This window comes from Chironomus tepperi, unplaced genomic scaffold, assembly GCF_022539635.2.
Source record: "Chironomus tepperi strain 1889 unplaced genomic scaffold, CSIRO-AGI_Ctep_v1 contig_298, whole genome shotgun sequence".
Lineage (NCBI taxonomy): Eukaryota > Metazoa > Arthropoda > Insecta > Diptera > Chironomidae > Chironomus > Chironomus tepperi.
The window spans coordinates 3,491,503-3,513,453 of NW_027226420.1; the positions used below are offsets into that span (position 1 = coordinate 3,491,503).

Consider the following 21,951-nt stretch of genomic DNA (forward strand, 5'->3'; position numbering starts at 1 on the left):
GTAATGTGTTAATTATTTGCATCATTTAATGATTTAATCACATGTGCAACGGAAATTCTCAACGGAAAAACGTTAAAATTATTTAAATTTGCGTAGTTGTGTGCACTTAAAATTCAAAAAATTCCAATACAGGAAGTCGTAACGGATTTTCGAAAATGAAATTAAAGAGGTTTAAGTGTTTAAGCAGGTTGCATTGTACAGAACAATACATTGATTTTCTTCATTTAATTTCTAGAGTTTAACTCGTCCAAACGTCCATTTAAAATTAGTTGCCAGTGCTTTTTATCAGTAAAATTAGCAATAAAGTGATTGCTGTTATTTAAGTGATTAAAAAAGGTAAATTAAAATGCGAAAAAAAATTGCAAAGTGAAAATTTTTATATTATTTTTTTACAAATGTCGCAGTTAAGTTCAGGTTTCTTGATATCTGGAATTTATAATGAGCTCAATTGAGCGAGACTGTAAGGAATTAGATTAATTGATCTAATCCAGAAGTGTAGTGATGTAAAGGAAATGAATTAAATTCTTTGTGTGAAATAATAGACGTTACAGGAAGGCACAAAAAGGTGAAATAGAGTATATATTGTGATGAAGCAAGTAACTAACATATACGAGAGTGTAAAGAGACAAAGAGGAATAAGAAGAAAATGGATAAACGATGAATCACAAGAGAAAAAGAGCGTTAAATACCGTTGAAAAAAACATTTTTATTCATTCAATCATTATTGTATGTCGTTCTGGTTATTTTTCTAAGGAAAAGGTTCATAATTTCATGTCTGATTCCATTACTTTATAAAAACATCGGGTAATGGGTGTGTAGATGCTCACTAAATATTGCATGTACGAAAATAATTTAATTAACGTACATATGCCCACATATACAAGAAGAAAAAGTATGAAAAGACATTCAGGCTAATTAATTTTTGTTAACAAAAATTATACAACAATAAGTCTAAGCTTTATATTTCAAGTGTGCGAAGCCTCCGTCTGTCTCTAGCAATGAACCAAAACAAAAAAAAATAACATAAAGCTTTACATTGAATATGTTTTAAAGACATTCATTCTCATATGCTTAATTTTCAAGGTGATTAGCGATTACTCATGAGAATCACGATAATTAGACATCTTTTTGTGTTATAAGATGGAATATTATTCGCTGACATGAGTCGAATTAGCATAACGATAATCGATAAATTATTAAACAATTTGCAATTGCGACGTAATGACTACCGCAAAGATATACACAACCAGTTATCTAGAGATTATAATTTTGATCAGATGTCTGTGACACACTGAAAATCTACTGTATCCATTGATTCAAAAGATTACTAGGATTAGGATTAAATCTTCGGATTAAAAATTAATCCAAGGATTTAAAAGTTAAATCCCAAATATCAAAGTTCATCAATCCAAACAAAGAGCTTTCCCATCCATTTTCAACGGATCAGCACACAAGTTCACGTTAATAATAGTACAAAAGTGAGAAATCAAGGCGCTAATAACATAGAACTGAGAATATACTCTAATACATTCTCAATCTACTTATATTTATTTATATCTAAAAATGGAAAACAACAATGGAATGACTTTAAGTAAAAAAGAATTAGTTCATACAAACAGAAACGGAAGAGATTGTAGATAAAAGAAAATATTTTTTTTAGAAAAATTGAGAACAGTCTCGTATGTACGAAATTTAAAATTTTTTTTACTTTTCATTAATTGATGTTTTTCGGCTACGTGACAAGACAGGAAACAATTTTAATTCCATTTCATATAAAAGTTCACAAAAAAATTAATTTTTGAAGAGTACATGATAAGTTTTCACTTTCAAGATGTCCATATAATGAACGATGAGCACAGATACGCAAAATATATTGTTCATTGTATGTATTTTGTCAGTTTACGGCAGTAAATAATAAATACTACGATTGTATAACGTAAAGGATAAACGGTGCGAATTTTATATAGTTAATGTAAATTGACAGCAACTCCAATGCGCACATTTACTCAATCAGTTTCAATTTATTAAGTATTTCCATTATACAGGAATTCAGATTCCTTAATTCAATTAAGCTATCAATTTGCATAAAAAAGTAAGAATAGAATACACATGTGGATATTTTCATCTTTATGCACAATATCAAGGATGAAATGGTTTAAATTCATATTTTTTTATTATGATTTGTTGATGCTTAAAATAGTTCAGGGATACGTGAAGTGAGAAAATATCGTAAAGATCAATGAAGGTCACTTTCATTTGATCATTTTAGTTCAACTATAATGTGGAGGCTTGTCGGCGAAATCTTATAGAAAAATATAGCTTTTTGATGTGTATTGAGAGAGACTGATGGAGGCTGGCCATATGGTTGAGTCATGCTGGGTGTTTCCTGGAAGGCATAGTTAGTTGTTTATGTGAGATTTATATAGATTCTATAGAACAAATCTATAGGTACTCTTTAAATCTCCATTCATCCCAATTGACCTTTGTGCTTCATGCAGACATAGATTTAGTGAATTGTCACTAGCTTTTACATTAAAATGCCTAATTTCCAACACTTACTTCCTTAATATTAACACAGTTATCTCCCACAAAAGTCAAATCCCCTCAATATCACCATCTAGCCATCCCATCCGTAAGGTACATAATAATATCGAAAAATAGACATGATGAAATTGTATATGAATTTGTTTTCATTAAAAAGATGTAGATGCATATGTATGAATGAAACCTCTTGAAACGTACATAAATTATTTATGGAGCTTTGCCGTTTCCGCTTACTTCGATGTCGTTAGTTCACTAGCTTATGCTCATATCTTGAAAATCTCTTGTATATTATTATTTTATACGTTAAATCAAGTCTCTTTCTCTCTCTCCCTTTCGCTCAAATTACTCAATCACATGGCTTTCAAGATATTCGTATACTAGTTTTAGTTTTGGTGCTTATAAGACTGTGAAGGAAAAAAAAGCAAGCTAAAATTTCGTTTTCATTGAATTTAATGTACCATTTTATCTCACATTTTTAGCGGATAGAAGAAAATATCGCCAAAGTGGAAGTGCAAATAGTCGTCTGTTTAAATCGTGTATCCATTCAATTTTTTGAATGAGAAATCACTTTTTTCTGCCAGCTTTTTTTTTGATGTTGGATGTACGATGAATTTCATTTAAGTATTTTAACGGGCTTTTTATTTCTTTTTTGTGAATTTTAAAAAAATTAAAATTACAATAAAACTTATTCGATTGAGTTGAAGTGATAAACGGAAGTCAGGGTTATTATTGTGGATGTTTTTGAGGTTAAGACACCGCAATCTGTTGATTTTATCGATGCTTGATGGTGTAATGTTTTGTTTATAAACGGATAAGAGCATTGTGTTGGCTGTGAAGTATAAAGTTAGGTACCTGTAGCTTTATTTTAAAGATTGTCTTAAGGATGTTATATCAAAATTGACTGCAGAGTTGGCTTTGAGTATTTTTGGTACTTTGTCTGTTTTGGTGTTCGACAGACATTTGAGACTTGGTGCTTGTCAGCTTTTGCAATACTAAAATTGAGTAGACTCCACATGATGATTAGTTCCTATTGATCCAATGTGAATCGTAGGGCGTTGATATAGCGGATGAACAGGTTTCTGTTCCTACGGCTACTTCTGTTAGTTTTTTATGTTGTTGCTCTGCCTTTTTCTCTATAGTTGTACGTCAAGTGACTACATATGAACATATTTAATAGAGCTCGAACTCGGATTTTGAATAAAAAAGTCAACTAGAGTAAACTCGATCAACAGACAATTGGAGTCGACTCCATCCAAAATTCCAGTCGTCCTCAAGTTCTGTTCAATATAGAAGCTTGAAAAATTCAAAAACAAATATTATGAAAACCTTAAAAGATCATTATAGTCAAAAGTGACTCAATCATATTCACATTCTATTATCAGCAAACTCAGACCACTTTTACCTACACAGACGTGAATTTATAAAGTCCCAAAATACAGCTGATATAAAATTTTGAGAGAATTAGATGTCCATAATTAGATTTTGTATACTCTTAAGTAATCCTATTTTGGACTACGTGATTTAGTAACACAAAAGTCAATTTTGGACTGGATCTGAGATCACATGCAGTTGTCATAAATCCTTTCATTTTGCTCAAATTATGTGACATAATTAAATTAACTTTTACTATTTTATTCGTTAATTTCAATGTCACGTCAAGTTAAGTGCCTTTCTCCAGCCTACAAATTTCATTGTCTAAATACTTAATGACTGAATTAGCAATTTATGATTGATTCCCTTTGAAATACACGAAAACAAAGAGAAACAGCAGTTGTCGTCAATATCGACAACAAAAGAGTTCACTGATCTCAATACCTAGTTGGCACTTAAACTGCAAAAAACTTTAAATACTCGAAGACCCTGAACAGATTTCCTAGATTTAATACATTCTGGGTCAAGTTTTGTCTGATCGAATCATCTGACTTGATTGATAGGCATAACAATGCGCAATTTTAATCGAGCGAATTAAATTAATTAAAGCTTTCATATTCAGCGACTGTACGTCATAGCTTAAAAATAATAATATTTTGATAATGTTGTGACTCAAAATTTTGCTGTTTTTTTTCTGTCGAATTCGACGCGTTAAGTCACAAAAACCTATTCGTCATACAATCCGCAACTGATAATTCTCGATCATATTCATCTCAATGCTATCTGCCTCAAACTAGTTGCTTTATCAGTGAATATTGCGAAAAAAAAAGCTGAATCGTCATAAGAAAACGAGAAACGCAATAAGAAGTGACTTTTTTTTTATCAGTATGTAAAGTGCAACAGACGATTTACAATAGATGAATTGATGCGCGAGCCAGTTTATAAAAGGAAACTAGTTCAGTTATGTCAGCGGATTTAATGGCAATGTATTAATATGCATTTATGTACATCAGACTTGCTCTTTTTGTTAAAGTGATTAAAATGATTGTTATGGGAAACTTTTCAATAATATTGATAATTTCACGGTCTTTTAGATTGAGGCAGGCAACGTTGAAGTGAAAAGAAGTTCAAGTCGCAGTTTCTAAGATTGTAAACTTTCTTCTTGCTATTTTAGCATGCTTTGCATGGATGAGAGATTTTGGGTTTTGTCTGCATTTTGGATGTCAAATGATCGACATTCTCAAAAATTGACGGTTATTTTTTGAAATTTGAATTTTTTGAAAAAATTTGGTCATCTAGGTATTTTTGAATAATTTTCAACCGTTATTTTTCGAATAATTTTTGACCGTTATTCATAATTGTCTGTTTTTAGCTTTAATATTCAATTCCACTCAATTCAATTAAATTAAATTCAATAAAATGCGTTCCCGTCTCTCCCTCAAGTCATCAATCTCCATCATTTACTGCCTCTCGTCTCTCATTAGTCTGTGCTTTGATTATGCAGAATGAGGTTGAAAGTAGATTGAGAAACAATTATATTTTAGTGCGTCAGCCACCTGTTCTCATGCTACCTTCTCCTTTACATCAGTTTAAATTTAAAAAGTAAGCTGTGCTGTATATAACAAACTACAAAAAAATAAAATTTATTTCGTTCTTAACATTGCGAATCATTCAAGGTGGTTGTTGGATGTTGATATAGTAAAGTTTAAAAATAAAAATGCATTGTTGCCAATATCATTAAATGCCTGCAATAAAAATCATATAATTTTAAAGATATATAAAAATGACATTTATTGTATTTTTGAACTACATTGTGTCGCATTATTTTATCATACTTGTTTCCTATTCGTGATAAATATTTTTCTCTCCGCTGCTGATTGTGTACAGCACATTTGTTTATTTAGTCATTTGGACTAGATGCTTCTTTTGTTGACATAAATGAGGAACAACTTGAATATTCTCTACAATTGAAGATTCTTTTGAAACTTTTTTTATTGTTTACTTTATCTTCTCACTTTGTAGTGAATTAGAATGTGTAATTCAATCATTTGTGAAATAATGATGAATGATGGATGTGAAGTGCACGTGGAGAGTCAGGCTGTAGTGTTATGAAAGCTTGAATCTTTGAAAATGTATTAGATTTCTAAATTTATTACAATATTGAAGCATCCTTTTGTAGTTTATGACTAAAGTTATGAGACTTTCTTTATAACGACTGGAACAGACCAGAATATGCCAATCTGGAATGTGCATTCATGTCTAAATTCATCAAAAAGTTACTTGCTATAAAAATTCCTTGAATTTGCTATAAAATTTGAATTTCTGAAATTCTGAAGGTATAAAAATTCAAAATTCTAAAATACGTTACATTTTATAGCAGATAATCATGAATTTTGAATTTTAGAAAACCGTTAAAAATTCAAACAAAATTTTGAATTCTTTTCCAAACAATAATGACTCAAATTGCACCATAATCACATTAAAACCTCCACATTCCCTACTCACGATAAGCTTTGCTATCTCAAATATTTTTCACTTTATCCACAATAATTCTTGTTGCCATTTATAAAGTACAAAACAATAAACAAAGTCGTGTTTCACGTTTCACTCCAAAAAATCATTAAAAATTTCTTGCTGAGGCGTTTTTTTGCTATTAATTATTTTGCTGTGCAAATCATATTTAATTCATAAATGTGAGTAAAGTAGAAACGAAGCTATTTTTTAGCCACAACAAAAAATACAGGAAACTTGTGAATTCTTGCTACATACAAAAATGTTCTCAATCTATTTTAATAATGCTGGAAAAGGGGCCTTTGGTTTGAATAATTGTTACTTAGATTGAAATTGTTCTGGAATAATCGGTTAAAATTTGAATTCAAAATTTCCGTTACAAAAGAAAGATTTTTCAAAGAAAGCTTGACCAGTAAAAATTATCAAAACCGAGGACCCCCTCCAAATCCAAAACATTGTAGGCAATCCTGAAAATAGCAGTTCTACATGCAATAACTGAATAAATTTGCATAAGCCACACAGCTTCTATAAGGTTTATAATAATATTATGCAGTTATTAAGTGTTATTAAATTATTAAATAGATGCACTGAATTCATTGGGGGGACCTAGTTGTTTTGTTTTGATTGTTTCGAGTGCTGCACTACGCAATAGTGACTAATGTTTACATTACATTCTCAAAAGAAATTTCATTAAACTGAATTTAATAACGTAATCGTGAAAATATTTTTTGTTTCTCTCTGTTTTCACATTTACGTAGTCAGTCGGCTATTTATTGCTTACGATATAAAGTCATGTTACTTACTATAGACCATTTGTCTTGCGTCATTATAACAACTTTACACACTTTACCGTATTTCTAAAGCTTTATCTAACACAATAAAATGATAAATATTGGATTTTATTTTATATGAAGCTTAAAAGTCTATCTCTTTTGTATGTGAGCACACTTGTTTGAGCGATTGGAATGAAAACCGATTCATACGACCTTCAAACGATGAAAAATTGATAAAATTATGAAAATCAATCATCAAAGCATGTCATAAATTAGGGAAACACAATTTCTCATTGCAAAATTTTGCAGCAGTTTCTAGGCGGTTCTCATTCTTGTGAAATAGGAAGATTTATGCTGAATTTTTGGGGTATTTCCATGACGATTTTGTAACAACACAGTATGACTTGTAAAATTTCTGAGAATTATTAGGCGTTAATGAAGGCTATTGCTTTGATAATTTGCGCTATTTAAGGCACAGTGGATATAAAGAACATTAAATGAGTCATTTAATGAATTTTAATCGATTGAGGAAGTGATAAGGGTATAAAGCTATAAATGTGATGTGGACAGTGATGAATAAAAGTGTGTTTAGGCTTAGTATTGTAACCAGACTTAATTAAATAAGGATATAATCAGAATTATTCAAAGTGAAGCCTTTCCAATTTTGGAATGTGCTACCTCCATCTGAATCATATAAATCCATACTGTGTATAAACATTAGGAACTTCGATTCAAAATTACTCAATTCGAAGCCATCAAGTCGTCCTAATACCAGCCAGACTCTCAAAGTAAGCTAGACTCTTAAATGAAAATGAGTCGACCAATCCAAACATATTCGAGCCTCTACATAGTCTCTGCCCAGATATCTCTATCCAAATATTGAATCAACTCATCCTCATTATGACAAGATCCAACATACATCAGCAATAAATGATCTCTGTCATGTATTTAATTTACATATTCTGACGACTCGAAAGATTATGTACACAAAAAAAGGCAGCAATGCAATAGAATGTCGTTTATAGCATAGCATTGAACTTTGTTTAATCTTCTGTACGACAACAAAGTATTTCTGGATCAAAAAAAACTCTAAATTATGAATTATAAGCTATAATAAAAGTAGTAATGACTTTTTCGGCACGAATAGACGTTTTAAGTAGTTCATGCCAGCTTGAAGGTTTTGTATTAACATATCCTTCATGTCTGTGTGCTATAAATTAAGAAACTCTATTCAAGATCCTTGACTGAAATTTTACACGAACTTACGAGGCTTAATTTGCATAGGAAACACCTAACAAATTAAGTAATAAGCAGAAGAGACATAGGAAGCAGTCAAATGATTCAGTTGTTTTTGAAAAATATTGTATACACAATGTGTGTTGTCTATCCAAACTATTACGCGCTAATATTTTCAATTCTAGAACGTCATTAAACTTGTTATCAGCCACAAATCATATCAACTTGTTCTTCAAGGCTAGATCTGTTTATGTTTTAGAAAATAGACTAGATTATACAACTAATGCCTTATCCAAGTAGTTTAGAAAACCTTTTTGAACCTTGATAATGATTTTGCAATGTTTGCTTTGATCTTTAATGCCGTAATCTATTTTTAAAGTGTTTATGATTGGGTTTATTGGCTGTCGATGATTTTCTTATTACTTGATATGCCTTTGTTATTGTCTGAATATTTGTTTGTGAATAACTTGTTTGGTGTTCTCGGAATCTTCATTAATTGAAATGGAGTGTGAAAAGATCAAAGTCCAAAAAATCATGATAATGGTTTTAAATCCATGGATTTATTTTTAATCCCCGGATTAAAATTTGGAATTAAATTTGAAAATTGAAATTTAATTTTAATTAAATGACGTCAAGTCAAATTCTTGGATTCAATGACTCAGTTCCTTACTCAATTATTCGCAAAAAACCTTTGTTTACAATAATTCTGAACTCACTTCCAATATTCTCATCGTTTATTCAATAATAATAATAATTCGTAAAAATTAAACAGCACTAAAGACTTCATCACTTTCTCTACTTTATTTTAACACAACGATTAATAGCTAATGAGTAATAAAGCCTATAAAATGGCCATAAAAAATGAATTAATATCGATCATTATGACTGATTATTTATCTTATTGATGTTGTCTATGGCACAATTACATGCATTTTTATTCGTCAGTGTTCTGCTGTACATTTTTTGCCACATGTTTTTGATTGCTCATTTGTCGTCACCAACCAGGCACTCAGGCAAAAAAGTTTGAAATTGAACAGACATTTGTTTTATTTGAAATAAATTTTTTTCTCGACTTCATTCATTTGCAGAGTGAAACTCTTAGTGTTTAGTTCATAGTCGTGACTTGATCAAGAAATTTGAACTTATTTTCATCTCTTTTGTGCCTGTCTGTTGGAATCCACATTGCAAAATGTATTTTTAAAGTCATTAATTAATGTTTCAGCACTAATCAAAAATTTTCCATTTCTTTTTCTTTTTAGAAATTCTTTCAAGTCAAAATAATTAAGTAGAAAAATATGAAGTACGTAACACGACCAGCTCCAGCGCCTCCAGGCTCACAATTAATGAATAATCATGTAAATCCAGCAATGAGTAATAAGCCTAAACCACCTCGACCACCACCGCCGAGGGTGACAGACCAAAAACCTCCTGCGAAGGAGCCAATGAAAATATTTTCAAACCTTTTTGGTGCTTCAAAAAAATCTAGTAATAAATCGAATGAGAAATTATCACAAATGGAAGTTAAACTTCCGCCACCAAGACTTCCTCCACCTACATCAACATCAATAAGACATAATCAAAATTTTACAAATTTATCATCGACTACAACAGCAGCACAGCTTATAAACTTTGATGAATCACCGCCAGCGTCTCCCGTTGGTTTCATTAAGAAATCAAATACAGGTGGAAGCGATTCGGTGTCAATGGACAGCTTCTGTTCGACAAATTCATCACCTAACAATTTTGGACTAAATTCTGGCACAACATCACAGGCTGAAAGGTAAATGAGACGTTTGATGACCTTTAAATTGATGGTTTGTTCATGTGTGATGTCCAGCGTAAACATTAGTTGTTAAGCTATTGAATTATTAATATAACTTAATTTGTTTTGAGATTTAACGGATTTGTAAAATTTGTAAATTTTGAATCTTACAAAACCGTTAAAAATTTGAATTCTACAAAACCGCTAAAAATGTAATTCTTCGAAAAGAAACAAATTTAAGTACATTGTAGACATCACAAGTGAACAACTCATCAATTTCAATTATTTTGCATTCTACATGCTTCGTCAAAGTGACCCAGTAGTTGACATTTAAATAAATTAAACTTTTGTTTTTCTTTTTATAGTGGCTTCGAAGACGATTTTAGTGTGTCTGACTTTAAGGTTTCATCACGCGCCGCATCGCGCTCAACAACTTTTTCCAATGACCCATTTGACTGTTTAGATGAATTTTCATCATCGACGACAACAAATCTACCCGTGAAAAATAATATTCATGGAAATATTCGTAATATGAAGCCATTAATTCAGCCCAAACCAGTCAGTATTGGTAACACAAACTTTTATTCATCATTATCATCATCAAATAGTACAGCACCATCGCCTGCTAATTTTGATGATACATTAAGCAATGGCAAGAATTTGGTAAAACCAACAGTGTTAAGCATGCCAACAATTATAAAGCCAGCATCACAGAATAGTAATCGTAAACCATCACCAATTCATGTGCCTTTATCATCACAGAAAAATGAAGTGAATAAGAAGAAATCAATGGCACCACTTCCGCCAGTTCAATACAAGCCATTAGATTCGGCAAGTGATGAGAGTTTTGAGGATGATCCACCATCACCTCCAATGCCTTCAATTCCAGCTCCTGTATTAGTTCTTGACGCACTTAATAATGATGTGGATGATGAGGAAAAAGATAGCTATGGAATAGCTCTTTATGATTATGAGAGTGAAGTTACTGAGGACCTTAACTTTAGAGTGAGTATCTTGTTATTTCAATAGTGGTGTTTTACGTACGACTTTTGACAATTTTGTATTGAGAGTACCTAGAAGGTTTGAGTTGAAATCCCAAAAGTGGTGTGCATTGTACGACTTTGTGCAATGTTTTTAAACTGATAACCTACTTGCAATATTAGTGATGACAAAGACCTTTCAAACTTGCATATTGACATTTAATTACGTAAATCATGAATACAAATTCGTGTGCTGATAAGCCTCTAGTAGAAATGCACGTGTAGATAGCGGCGATCTATTTAGTCAACCGTATTTATTTCAAATTAAATATATGATTCCTTTGATCGTGTCAATCGTGTCTGGAAAAAGGTCGTTGCCAGTCTAATATGTTTTCAAGTCTTTTAAATTAAAAATGAATACAAGCTTAATTAACGACTACGTAAAAACAGCACTCGACTCGTGCTCACACAAGGAGATTCCATTCCCAGAAATAGAAAAACAATTTATTGCAAAGATATTAAATAAGTAATTTTGCTTCTTTTTGCAGGCCAATGAGAAAATCTATTTAATACAACAAATGAATGATGAGTGGATGTATGGGAGAAATAAACGAGGCTGTGAGGGAATATTTCCAATAAGTTATATTGAAATTAAAGTGCCAATAAAGAATCCACAAACTGATTCTGGCACGGCATCAAGAAGTGAATCAGTTAGTCCGGCTGTAACAACAACGAGTGGTCATCGAGTACGAGCACTTTATACATTTGAAGCAGAGACTGATGGAGATTTGACTATCCTTGTAAGTATTGCAAAATTAACGTTTTTCAAATATTCAAATTTTACCGGTTTTCAAAAATTCAAAACTTAGTGCTAAAATATTTTGAACTGTGCTAAAACCGTTAAAATTTGAAAATTTAAAAACCGTTGAATTTTCAAACAATAAATTTTCCAAATAATTTGCTTATCTTGTGGATATTTCCCTTCCGCTACTCATTAATAATACTCAATATCGTAATCGCAATACTACATTTCCTCTTCATTGAGCGATTTTATTGTGATCTGGCATTTTATTCCGCAAACTGTAATTGATTCTGTAGAATTAGCATGAATGAATTGACTAAAAGTCTAAGGTTCATCAGAAAATAAAGACTGAAGTTGATAAGAAAGAGAACATTGAAATCGCCAGACGCCAGTAGCTCACAATTTATACATATTGTGCGATGTAGGCGTGAATTAAAGCTTTTATATTTTGCGCAATTAGAAAAATCCCTCTTATCAGTTCCAGCAAAATGAGAATGAGAATTTCCCCATTAATAATTTATAATCTTTATCATTATTTACAGGAAAATGAAATTGTGAATGTCATGTACGAGATAAACAGCGAGTGGCTTTATGGATCGAATAGCTATGGACAGTATGGACAATTTCCATCAAATTTCATTGAATTTATACCACATAATCTACCACCGATGCCTAAATAAGCAACAAGCTGAGCTTCATCTATGGATATATTTTCAAAATGTGTAAAGATTGTATATAGCTTCAAATTTACTTCTGTTAGTGCATAAAAGAACTGTAATTCTACTCATATTTAGATTTAAAAAAAAAAGTCAAAATTTTGCTCTGATTTGAACTGGAATTTTTTCTTAATTATTGGAACCAGAGAAAAAGTTTGTAGATCTGTAAAATTTATTCATCGTGTCCTTTTTCCCACATTTATATCCCATAAATAGTTTCTACTATTTTTATGAATCCGATATACTTACATGCATATGAACTAGAATTATTTTTAATGCTAAAGTAATGAACTAAGTATTTAATGTCCTTTAATGCAACCATGCTTAGGAAATAAAAAGAATGAAAAATTATGAAAACATGAAGAAAGTCCAATTAAATGGAACTTTTATTGCGTTTCAGGAAAAGGAAGGTGTGTTAGAGTCAATATTGATGCCTTTATCTACCTACGTGATGATATGACAATCCTCTTGTAGGTGTAATCTATGTATAATCCATAGATAATCATTTGTTGACTTTCTGACACATTCGAGAGATTATTTTCAGCTATTAAGGTGTTTACAGAGTAAACGGTCAGTGATATACATTGTCTGGTGAGTTGATGCGTCAAAAATCCCTAACAGACAAAGAGATCGCTCTCTAGTATTCTTCTGTACAATCAAAGTATGTTCCTTGCCTGTTAGAAAAATACAGCAAAAAACTCCAATTTTCAACATGAACAAATTATCCACAGCATCACACGATTTTGAACCACCCTTCATCACTATCAAAGAGTCTGAATCCATTTTTTTTGTCAAAAGTCGTACACTCAACACCACTCTTGTCACAATTCCACAAATAATTACATAACACAAAGAATTTAGTTTTATTGACAGACATCTACCTACACAACAACAGAATACAACTTGTAACATATGCTGATATGTAGACAAAACACCTGTTCAATTAATACGTAAACGCTTATCAAATACAATCTTGTAGTTTGATGTTTTTGTCGATGACTAGTGCCTTGAGTTACAAACTTAATTTGGAGGTCGATTCTCAAAATCAGGAATAAAATCGTTTGTAATGTGCGGGTTTGGGTGAATTTTGATCTTCATACACAATATTAGATGAAGTTGGCTTTGAAATTGCAAAAGTCGTTTGTAACGTGCGGATTTGATTTCTTATAAAAAATTGTTCAATGTCATTAAGCTTTAAGGATCAATAATTAGTTCCAGAAATAGATTTTTAATTTGTATTAAGTAACAGGTTTATGTAAGTGGGTTGATATAAAGTATACAAAAGTAGTTTACAATGTACGATTATTGATGATAATTGAATGCTTTCTAAGGTTGTCTTTGTTTCAAATAAAATGTCAAAAGTCGTTGTTATTGTGCGACTATTGAAAATGTCTTCTAAATCTAAATGAATCTTTGTTTCAAATAAAATACCGAAAGTCGTTGTCACTGCGCGATTATTGAAAATTGAGTGTCTTCTAAATATAAATTAACCTCGTTTCAGATCAAATGTCAGAAGTCGTTGTCATTGTACGATTTGAGTTGTCAAAGTATCTCAACTAAGAGTAGTCTATGTCGTTTAGATGATAAAATTCGTTTGTAACGTGCGACTTTTGTAATTTTTAGAGGTATGATGAACTAATGAAGTCTTTCATCAAAAATTAGTCAAGTTTATCACAAAATTCAGCCATTTTTGGTCAATTTCATCAACATCTCCATTTGAATTGTTCATTTATTAAGCATGTTTACTGACAAAGCATTCCACTGACTGTTAAAGGAACTGACAAAGTTCCTTTATGCAGCTGTACACACACACAGCAACTGAAAGAAAAATCTCAAATTTCCACCCCAATATCCTACATGTCGGCATTCAACAACCCCCAAAAAGCAGCACAGATGCTGTGCGCAACTGCAAATCACATCTCCAAAGGAAGCGAATGGAACAAGAATCATTTTTCTAAGTCAACAAGATAAAAATCGATTTTGTGCTCGTTTTAGACACGAAAAAAAAAATTAAAATAATCAGGAATTAGCTATAATTGCGCATAAAGGAACTAGCAGGAGTTTATACATTAATCAATTTAGCATCAATTTCAAAATAATCACAACAAAATGCCTAAAACAGATAAGAAAAATCTAATGGACGGTAATGAACTTAGTGCAGGCTAAATCAAGCTATAATCAAGCAATTGACTGACTTGCTTACTATTTATTTTTAGACGATCTATCAAATGAGTCTGTTGAGGAACTGAGAGCACGTTTGAATGCCATGAAACGACTTGTGGCTGAACGACAGAACACGACAAATGCGACACCAGATAGAACTGAATTTTGGACAACAAATACGAAGCAGTCATCGGGTATTATTGATGGTAACTTCCTCAGTATTGCATTTGGTGGAACTTTGTTGACCATCATTTGTGTGTCCATTTATGCATTCTATAATCTATACAATGCTGTTCTGAAGAAGTTCCCAAGTCGTCATACTGAACTGTAAAGTAACAGACATCATGTTGTGATTTATAAAGTGCTGTATGATCTTGCTAAGGTTGATTCCAATGGATATCCATTAATACACCCCATCTGTGTACAAGACATGACGGAAAAATGCGCTTTGTGTGATGTATTAATCCAGACATTTTTTACTAGTTAATTCCTTTTTATTCTTAATTCTGTGGATTATTAATTAATAAAAAAATTAAACGTATATCCATAAAAAAAAAGTTTTAAGCTGCAATCTGCATGTGCAATCTCTTAGCAATTCGTCGCTTCTTCTGTCGCTGATTCTTGACTCGTCTCGCCCTTGTTGCATCCTTGAACAGCTCAACTTTGTCTTGTCCTTCAATTCGTCGTTGTAATAAGCTCATGGCATGTACATTTTCACCGACCATGTCTCGTACTTCCGTTACTGATTCTTCGAGGCTGTTGATGAGCTTTTGGATGGACGGAAGTAGAACTTGATTTGTTACAATTGGCTTGTGATGGATACGAAACAGGAACAGCACAACCTTTGATATTAACTCGATTTGATCCTTTCGTGTCTCGGCGATTTTTGGAAGTCTTTCAAGGATCTCACAGACATTAGAGAATGGCAACAATAACAGCGATTCCTCTAAGTCACTAGATCGAATTTTAGAGAATACACCAAGCAAGTAGTCATTCGAAGTTGTAGCTTCATAAAACTGCATAATTGGTGGGATTTCGTTACTTCCTTCAGCATCAAACTTTCGTCCAAGTTCAAGACTTTCGAGGATATTCTCAGCAGCCTTTTCAGCACCAACTGTTTTCTTCGATGGAAGATTAAGTCCCGGTAATCCAGGAACTGCTGAATCTTCACCAGTTGCCAATTCACGATTCTCAGCTTCTTCACGTTCCTCTTCCTCAACATCCTGTAGAACTAAAACTTCATCACTTCTTTCATACATTCTCAATGTCCTGTCTGATCCACATGTAACTACATATCGTCCATTCGGACTTATAGTCAATCCAAATGCCTCACCAATGTGACCAGGCAATGTGAGAATCTTACTAAATGTATCAGCATCCCATTGCTTTATCTTTCCATCCTTTCCGCATGTAAAGAACATGTGAGTTTTAGGAATAAATTGCAGTGCCATGACTGAATCATCATGTGCAAATAGTGACCGATGTACATCACCAAAATCCATACCCCAGATTTTCACATTACGATCAGCTGATCCAGTTGCAATGAGGAGATTATCATAGCAGATGTCGAAACATAAAACGGGCAGTTTGTGGCCGTAAAGTGATAAGAAGAATTTAAATGAATCCATAAAGAAGATTTTTACAGTGGAATCGAGTAAGGCTACTACGATGTATTTATTATCTGGACTAATTTTAGCGACCAAAACATTCTCTTCCAGTTCCAATGTATTTTTATGAATGACTGATAAAACTTTATTGGATTCATTGTTTGGATCATTAATCAGCTCGAATGACCAAAATTTGACAGTATTATCGCCACCTCCAGTCACGCAACTTCTTAAATTAGGTGCTAAACTAACACTCCATAGTTCCTTTTCATGTGCACGAATTGTTTCAAGTATTTCACCGACGACAATATCAGCAATTATTAAATCACCTTTTTTCGTGCCTAACAAGACATGTCGATCGCCAGGTACAAAGCATGTTGATAAGATATAATCAGTTTCAATTGTTCTTAAGCATGACAGTGATGATCGATTCCATATTTTTAATGATTCACCAGATCCAGAGGCAATTGCTAAATTATCGGAACTGAATGAGACACTACGGCATTCTGAGTGATGTCCTTGTTGTGATATTGATTTAAGTAGCAACGGTTCAGGATGTTTTTGAGCGGAATTAACGCTGTATAATCGGATGAGATTATTGCCAAAAACAGCACCAATACGAATTTCACCTGTTGAATTGGAGATCATGTCTATAGACTTGACTTTCTCTTTTGTCTTGATTGATCCAATTCTCTTAATTTCATCTGACAGACTCAGTTCCTTACTGTCTTCATTCAACTCATCTTTCTTGACTGAAAGTTTTTTGAGTCTTTTGGACAGCTTCTTTAATGACTCTTCTGATGAATTAAAGTAGAAAATTTCAATTTCATCGTCTGTTCCTGTACATGCTAAATATTGTCCTTGACTGTCTGTTATTAAATTAACTGTTCGACCTCGTCCAGCTCTCTGAATTGTTCCAACGAAATTACATCTAATTGGACTAAATGAGTCGTCATCTGATAACAGCATGCTGGAATCTGAGACTGTCTTATTATCATTGTGTGACTTGTTTTCTGTAAGTTTATAAACTCTTAATGCTGTTTCTTTACATCCAGTTACTAAAAATGATTCATTCCTGAGCAATGCAAGTCCCCAAACTTCACTTGTATTGTCGACGATTGTTTTAAAGCAGAACTGAGTCTCAATATTCCAAAACTTAATTTGCATATCTTTTGAACTTGAAATTGCAATATTCTCATAATTTTCTAAAAACTGGCATGCTGTTACAGCACCTCTGTGTCCACTTAATCGACATTTTCCAGCTTGATCAACAAGATCTGATACAACTAAGTCTGTATCTAAACTTCCGGACAGCAAATTTAATCCATTTTTATCAAATTGCAGACATGAGATTGCTGATTTGTGTGGTGTAAACATGCATTCATTAGTTCTTGTGTCTAAGTTGAAGATTACAATATTTCCATCACTATATCCTGCAGCTAACTTGTTTTCAAAGGACTTTAAGTATGTTACTTCCTCTTTGTCGCGATTTAGTTCTGCTACTTTTTCTCCGGTTCTGTAAGATATTAATATAGTTAAAAACTGTTTATTTTATGAGAATATAGTATAATTACCTCAGATCCCATACGAGAACATTTTCAGCAGCTCCACAAGCCCAATATCTTCCATTTGATGTCTGATTGAATTCTACAAATATTCCATTGGCACGAGAACTTGCTATAATGTTGAATATTGATGTTGGCTTATATCTCATATACTGTTTAGTGACTCCCATGGTTCAATTTATGCTCTCTATATACTTTTATCAATTAATTCCGAAATTCCCTCATGAACTTCACGTGTTTTTGATTTGTTTACTTTTTGAAACTAACGATTTTTTAGTTAAATTCACTATGATATACTGTGTCTAATATATCAAATTGTAGGTAATTCAGGTAACTTTTAGGATTATCCAAAATTTAATTTAATTAAGCTTTAATTCACTTATAAAACGATAATGTTTTGAAAATTTTATTAAATTTGTCCCCTTTTTAAACTACGCGTGGAATTTGTTTGTGCTAAAATTTTTAGCACTGGATCTTCAAAACATTTTCTTGACTGCTGCATTTGCAGTAAATAACGTTGGAAAATCCCTTTCAATCATAATTATCTGCCTACTTTGATGCATCTAAATACATAGAAAATAGATCCAGCACATGAAAACATAGAAATTAAGTAAATATCGACATTTTAGTATAATTTAGCACACAGTTCTAAAGTGCCACAGACCTTAAGTGATCAATTTCTGGCTTAGAAGTTTCTAACAATAAAAAATAAAATATTTTAAAAAAATTAATTTTCTCATAAAATCACAAAAAATCACATCATTTGAACTAGTTAACTTAATTAAATAATACAAAATGAAGGTTAGAAATTTGGCAATTATGGGATATCGTTCAGTCGGTGAGTTTAATTAAGAATTTAAAATAATTCGCATAAAATACTTTGATCTTTGTAACATTTAACATAATTAATGCGCATTAACATGATTTTCAGGTAAATCGTCATTGAGTATTCAATTCACGGAAGGTAATTTAATATATAAATTGAGAGAAATCATTAACGATTAAGTGATATGGATGAGGAAGAAAGAAAGTACCATTTATGCTCAATTTTAAGCTTCTTATTGTTCCACATACTCAAAAATAGTTATCAGCAATCAAAAAGTTCCAAAAGTGGTTTTCGGAGAGTCAAAAAAAACGCGAATTCATATCATAACTAAGTGTTTGCAGCATAAGTGCGCAGTATCTTAATTAAACTAAGTCTGACTCATGTCTAGATTATGTTTCAAGGATATTTCCCTCAATTTTTCTTCTTAACCGCTTAATAATGCCTATATATGGACATTCTTTAAATCTATTAGACATGATGATCCTTGAATTTTTCCATGATATACTCAAAGTTATGGGATTTCTTTATTTATAACGAAGGTCATTTCTCTGAGTTCTAATGAAGACTATGTGTGCATCCATAATATTTATATTATAACTATAAACACTTCATTATGATCACTTAATTCGTGAATGATTAATGAAAGTATTTCTATTTTATTGATTACGACTTTATTAATTATAATACTTGTTCCATATGTCCACAGGTCAGTTTGTCGATTCCTATGACCCAACGGTAAGTTGTTTTATGTCAGCAAATAAGTCATCAGAATTTTCCATTAATTAACTCCGTCTCATTACAGATTGAAAGGACATTCGCCAAGAGCATTAGAATGAATAATACGGATTATGAAATTAAACTTGTTGATACAGCTGGCCAGGATGAATACAGTATTTTCCCTGCTCAATATTCTATGGATTATCACGGATATGTTTTGGTCTACTCGATCACAAGTCAGAAATCATTTGAAGTTATTAAAATTATTTATGACAAATTAGTGGATGTTATGGGAAAGCCTTAGTAAGTATAGAGACTATATTTAACCGGTTTAGAAGACGAAATAACAAAATAAGCAGTGAAACCACCTGTTATGGATTATTATTAGATTCTCAATAGGAATATTGGACGATATCCAACTCTGGATTTCTTACTTCCTTATAACTATTTATAGAACATTCAAGAACAGTCTAGATATAACCACAATCATCTTGAATGATCGTCAATTCAATTTACGTTCCAGAAAAGCCTTAAAAAGTCTAAATGTATTGAGTATGAAGACAAAGACAATTCCCACTAGTTAGCATGTCTTCGTCAATAACCGTAATTTCTGATCCACACATTCTACACGTCCATTTAGGGGTCATTTGGATGATAAGTAACGCAGATCATCAAATTGTTCTGAATTTATGTGAAGCATGACTTAACGTTACGTCACATCCGAAAAGTGTGAATGAGAATCGACATTAAATTTATTTCGTAATCGCCAACAACAATGTATAGTCACTGATATAGTTTATGTCATTAACTGACGCATTCTTCCTTTCACTTCTCATTATAGTGTTCCAGTCGTCTTAGTCGGAAACAAAACGGATTTACATCAAGAACGAGCTGTGACATTCGATGAAGGCAAGAGATTAGCCGAGAATTGGAAGGCAATTTTCTTGGAAACATCAGCAAAACAAAATGAATCTGTCGACGAAATCTTCCTTAAAATTTTAGAGCTTGTTGAGCGAGAGAATAACGGCAATCAACAACCAGCGAAACCAAGTTGTATCATATCTTAATCAAATGGAATGAGAGCTTTTTTCATAAAGAATAATCATCATTTTATTGACGAAATTAAGGATTGAACTACCACACACACACACAAAAAAAGAGTAATTGGAAATGAGGATAAAAAATATTAAATATTTTATAAGCTAGCGACAAATGGATGAAAGAATTAGATTTTAAGTTTATAACAGTGTCAAACAAAAAAAAAACCAATTTTACAACATAGCTAAACAAAAAAAGTAACAATGTCGTATGATTGAGCTTCTTCTGATGAATTTATGTGTGCTGATAATGTCAAAGCTAGCTTAAAAAAAGGAAAAATCTTTTTATTGAATTAGTTTAACTGTAATAGGGGCGCAATATAACAGCAACAAAAACACTATGTGCCCTAACATACAAAGAGCATACTTTAAGTATGCTCATTGATGTGAGCATGCTCTTTGTATGTTAGGGCGATGAAAATGAAAAAAAATCTTATTTTTGCACATAATTTTTAAATGGTAAGAAAATTTATAATTTTTTATTATTACACCCACTACCTTTGTTTATTGTTCTTTATGCTACATACTTTTTTCTATGTAATTTAAATTAATAATAGTTAATCGGTTTTTATTTCTGGATTTTATCCTAATTGAATTAACAGCTTTTTTTATAATTAAATACTTATTACTTATTTTATTCTCAAAATAGAAGAAAAAACAATGAAAAAAATGAATTAAATTCTGAAGAATACATTCTGTAGGACTATAAAAAACAAATAAAGTGTTCATAACCGAAAATATGGCTTTTGAAAATTTTACTGAGCTTGGTTCTGATTGAAAGCTTTTTAGAGCTTTTTGTTGGAATGAAAGCTTTTGAATTGAGAGAGCTTTATCCGATTTAAACTTGTTCTTTTGTTTATTTAGGATAGTGTTAATGGAGAATTTAGGTAGAACAACTGAAGCTAGCTCAAGCTCATACTATTAGAAGACATTTGGAGGAATCTACAAGGAACGGTTATATGCAACCTGGTTGCCACAACAAACTAGAGTACCGCCAAATAGAAATGGAAATGACATGAGCCGTATGTCGTATGTGGTTTCAGTTGTGACTTACCACCAATGTGTGCTGCAAAAATAAAAGGTTGTCCACCACTGGTCTAACGAATGACACAAAAAGCATTTAATTTGAGAATTTAGCTGACAAATTTTGAGTTTTGGATCAACTAAAAGCATGTTCGAACAGGATGTCGTCAATAAATGCAATAATCAAATATCAGGAGCTTCTAGCTGACAAACTAGCAGAAATCATTATGGCTCCTAATAAGACTTGAAGTCATGTAT

General features: G+C 31.9%; 3 protein-coding genes across 5 annotated transcripts; 2 read left to right on the forward strand and 1 right to left on the reverse strand.

Annotated features, from left to right (window-relative positions):
• The first annotated feature begins 177 nt into the window (after window positions 1-177).
• Window positions 178-13,062, forward strand: l(3)05822 (lethal (3) 05822). Of its 3 annotated transcripts, none has more exons than XM_070642416.1 (5): window positions 178-336; window positions 9,695-10,215; window positions 10,563-11,202; window positions 11,726-11,977; window positions 12,522-13,062. In XM_070642416.1, exons 2-5 carry the CDS (start codon window positions 9,731-9,733, stop codon window positions 12,657-12,659), a joined length of 1,515 nt encoding a protein of 504 aa, XP_070498517.1. In that variant the 5' UTR covers window positions 178-336; window positions 9,695-9,730; the 3' UTR covers window positions 12,660-13,062. The 3 variants fall into 3 exon arrangements, with proteins under 3 accessions (XP_070498517.1, XP_070498519.1, XP_070498518.1); XM_070642418.1 differs by lacking the exon at window positions 178-336 and adding an exon at window positions 6,486-6,608; XM_070642417.1 differs by lacking the exon at window positions 178-336 and adding an exon at window positions 9,523-9,626.
• Window positions 13,063-15,330: 2,268 nt separating this feature from the next.
• On the reverse strand, window positions 15,331-18,403 carry LOC139092124 (WD repeat-containing protein 3). Its single transcript, XM_070642415.1, has 2 exons — window positions 18,040-18,403; window positions 15,331-17,981 (listed from the first exon to the last, which is right to left on the reverse strand). Exons 1-2 carry the CDS (start codon window positions 18,198-18,200, stop codon window positions 15,419-15,421), a joined length of 2,724 nt encoding a protein of 907 aa, XP_070498516.1. The 5' UTR covers window positions 18,201-18,403; the 3' UTR covers window positions 15,331-15,418.
• A 305-nt stretch (window positions 18,404-18,708) lies between these two features.
• On the forward strand, window positions 18,709-21,408 carry Rheb (Ras homolog enriched in brain). Its single transcript, XM_070642454.1, has 5 exons — window positions 18,709-18,868; window positions 18,962-18,994; window positions 19,563-19,591; window positions 19,659-19,876; window positions 20,415-21,408. Exons 1-5 carry the CDS (start codon window positions 18,826-18,828, stop codon window positions 20,638-20,640), a joined length of 549 nt encoding a protein of 182 aa, XP_070498555.1. The 5' UTR covers window positions 18,709-18,825; the 3' UTR covers window positions 20,641-21,408.
• Window positions 21,409-21,951: the final 543 nt, after the last annotated feature.

Excerpts from the sequence above, each read along its gene's own strand:
- Rheb (XM_070642454.1), top strand. The coding sequence starts at position 18,826 with ATGAAGGTTAGAAATTTGGCAATTATGGGATATCGTTCAGTCG. Across the intron at positions 18,995-19,562 it reads GAGTATTCAATTCACGGAAG|GTCAGTTTGTCGATTCCTAT; the intron begins GTAATTTAATAT and ends ATATGTCCACAG. Across the intron at positions 19,877-20,414 it reads GATGTTATGGGAAAGCCTTA|TGTTCCAGTCGTCTTAGTCG; the intron begins GTAAGTATAGAG and ends TTCTCATTATAG.
- LOC139092124 (XM_070642415.1), bottom strand. The coding sequence starts at position 18,200 with ATGGGAGTCACTAAACAGTATATGAGATATAAGCCAACATCAATATTC. Across the intron at positions 17,982-18,039 it reads GTTCTCGTATGGGATCTGAG|AACCGGAGAAAAAGTAGCAG; the intron begins GTAATTATACTA and ends AATATCTTACAG.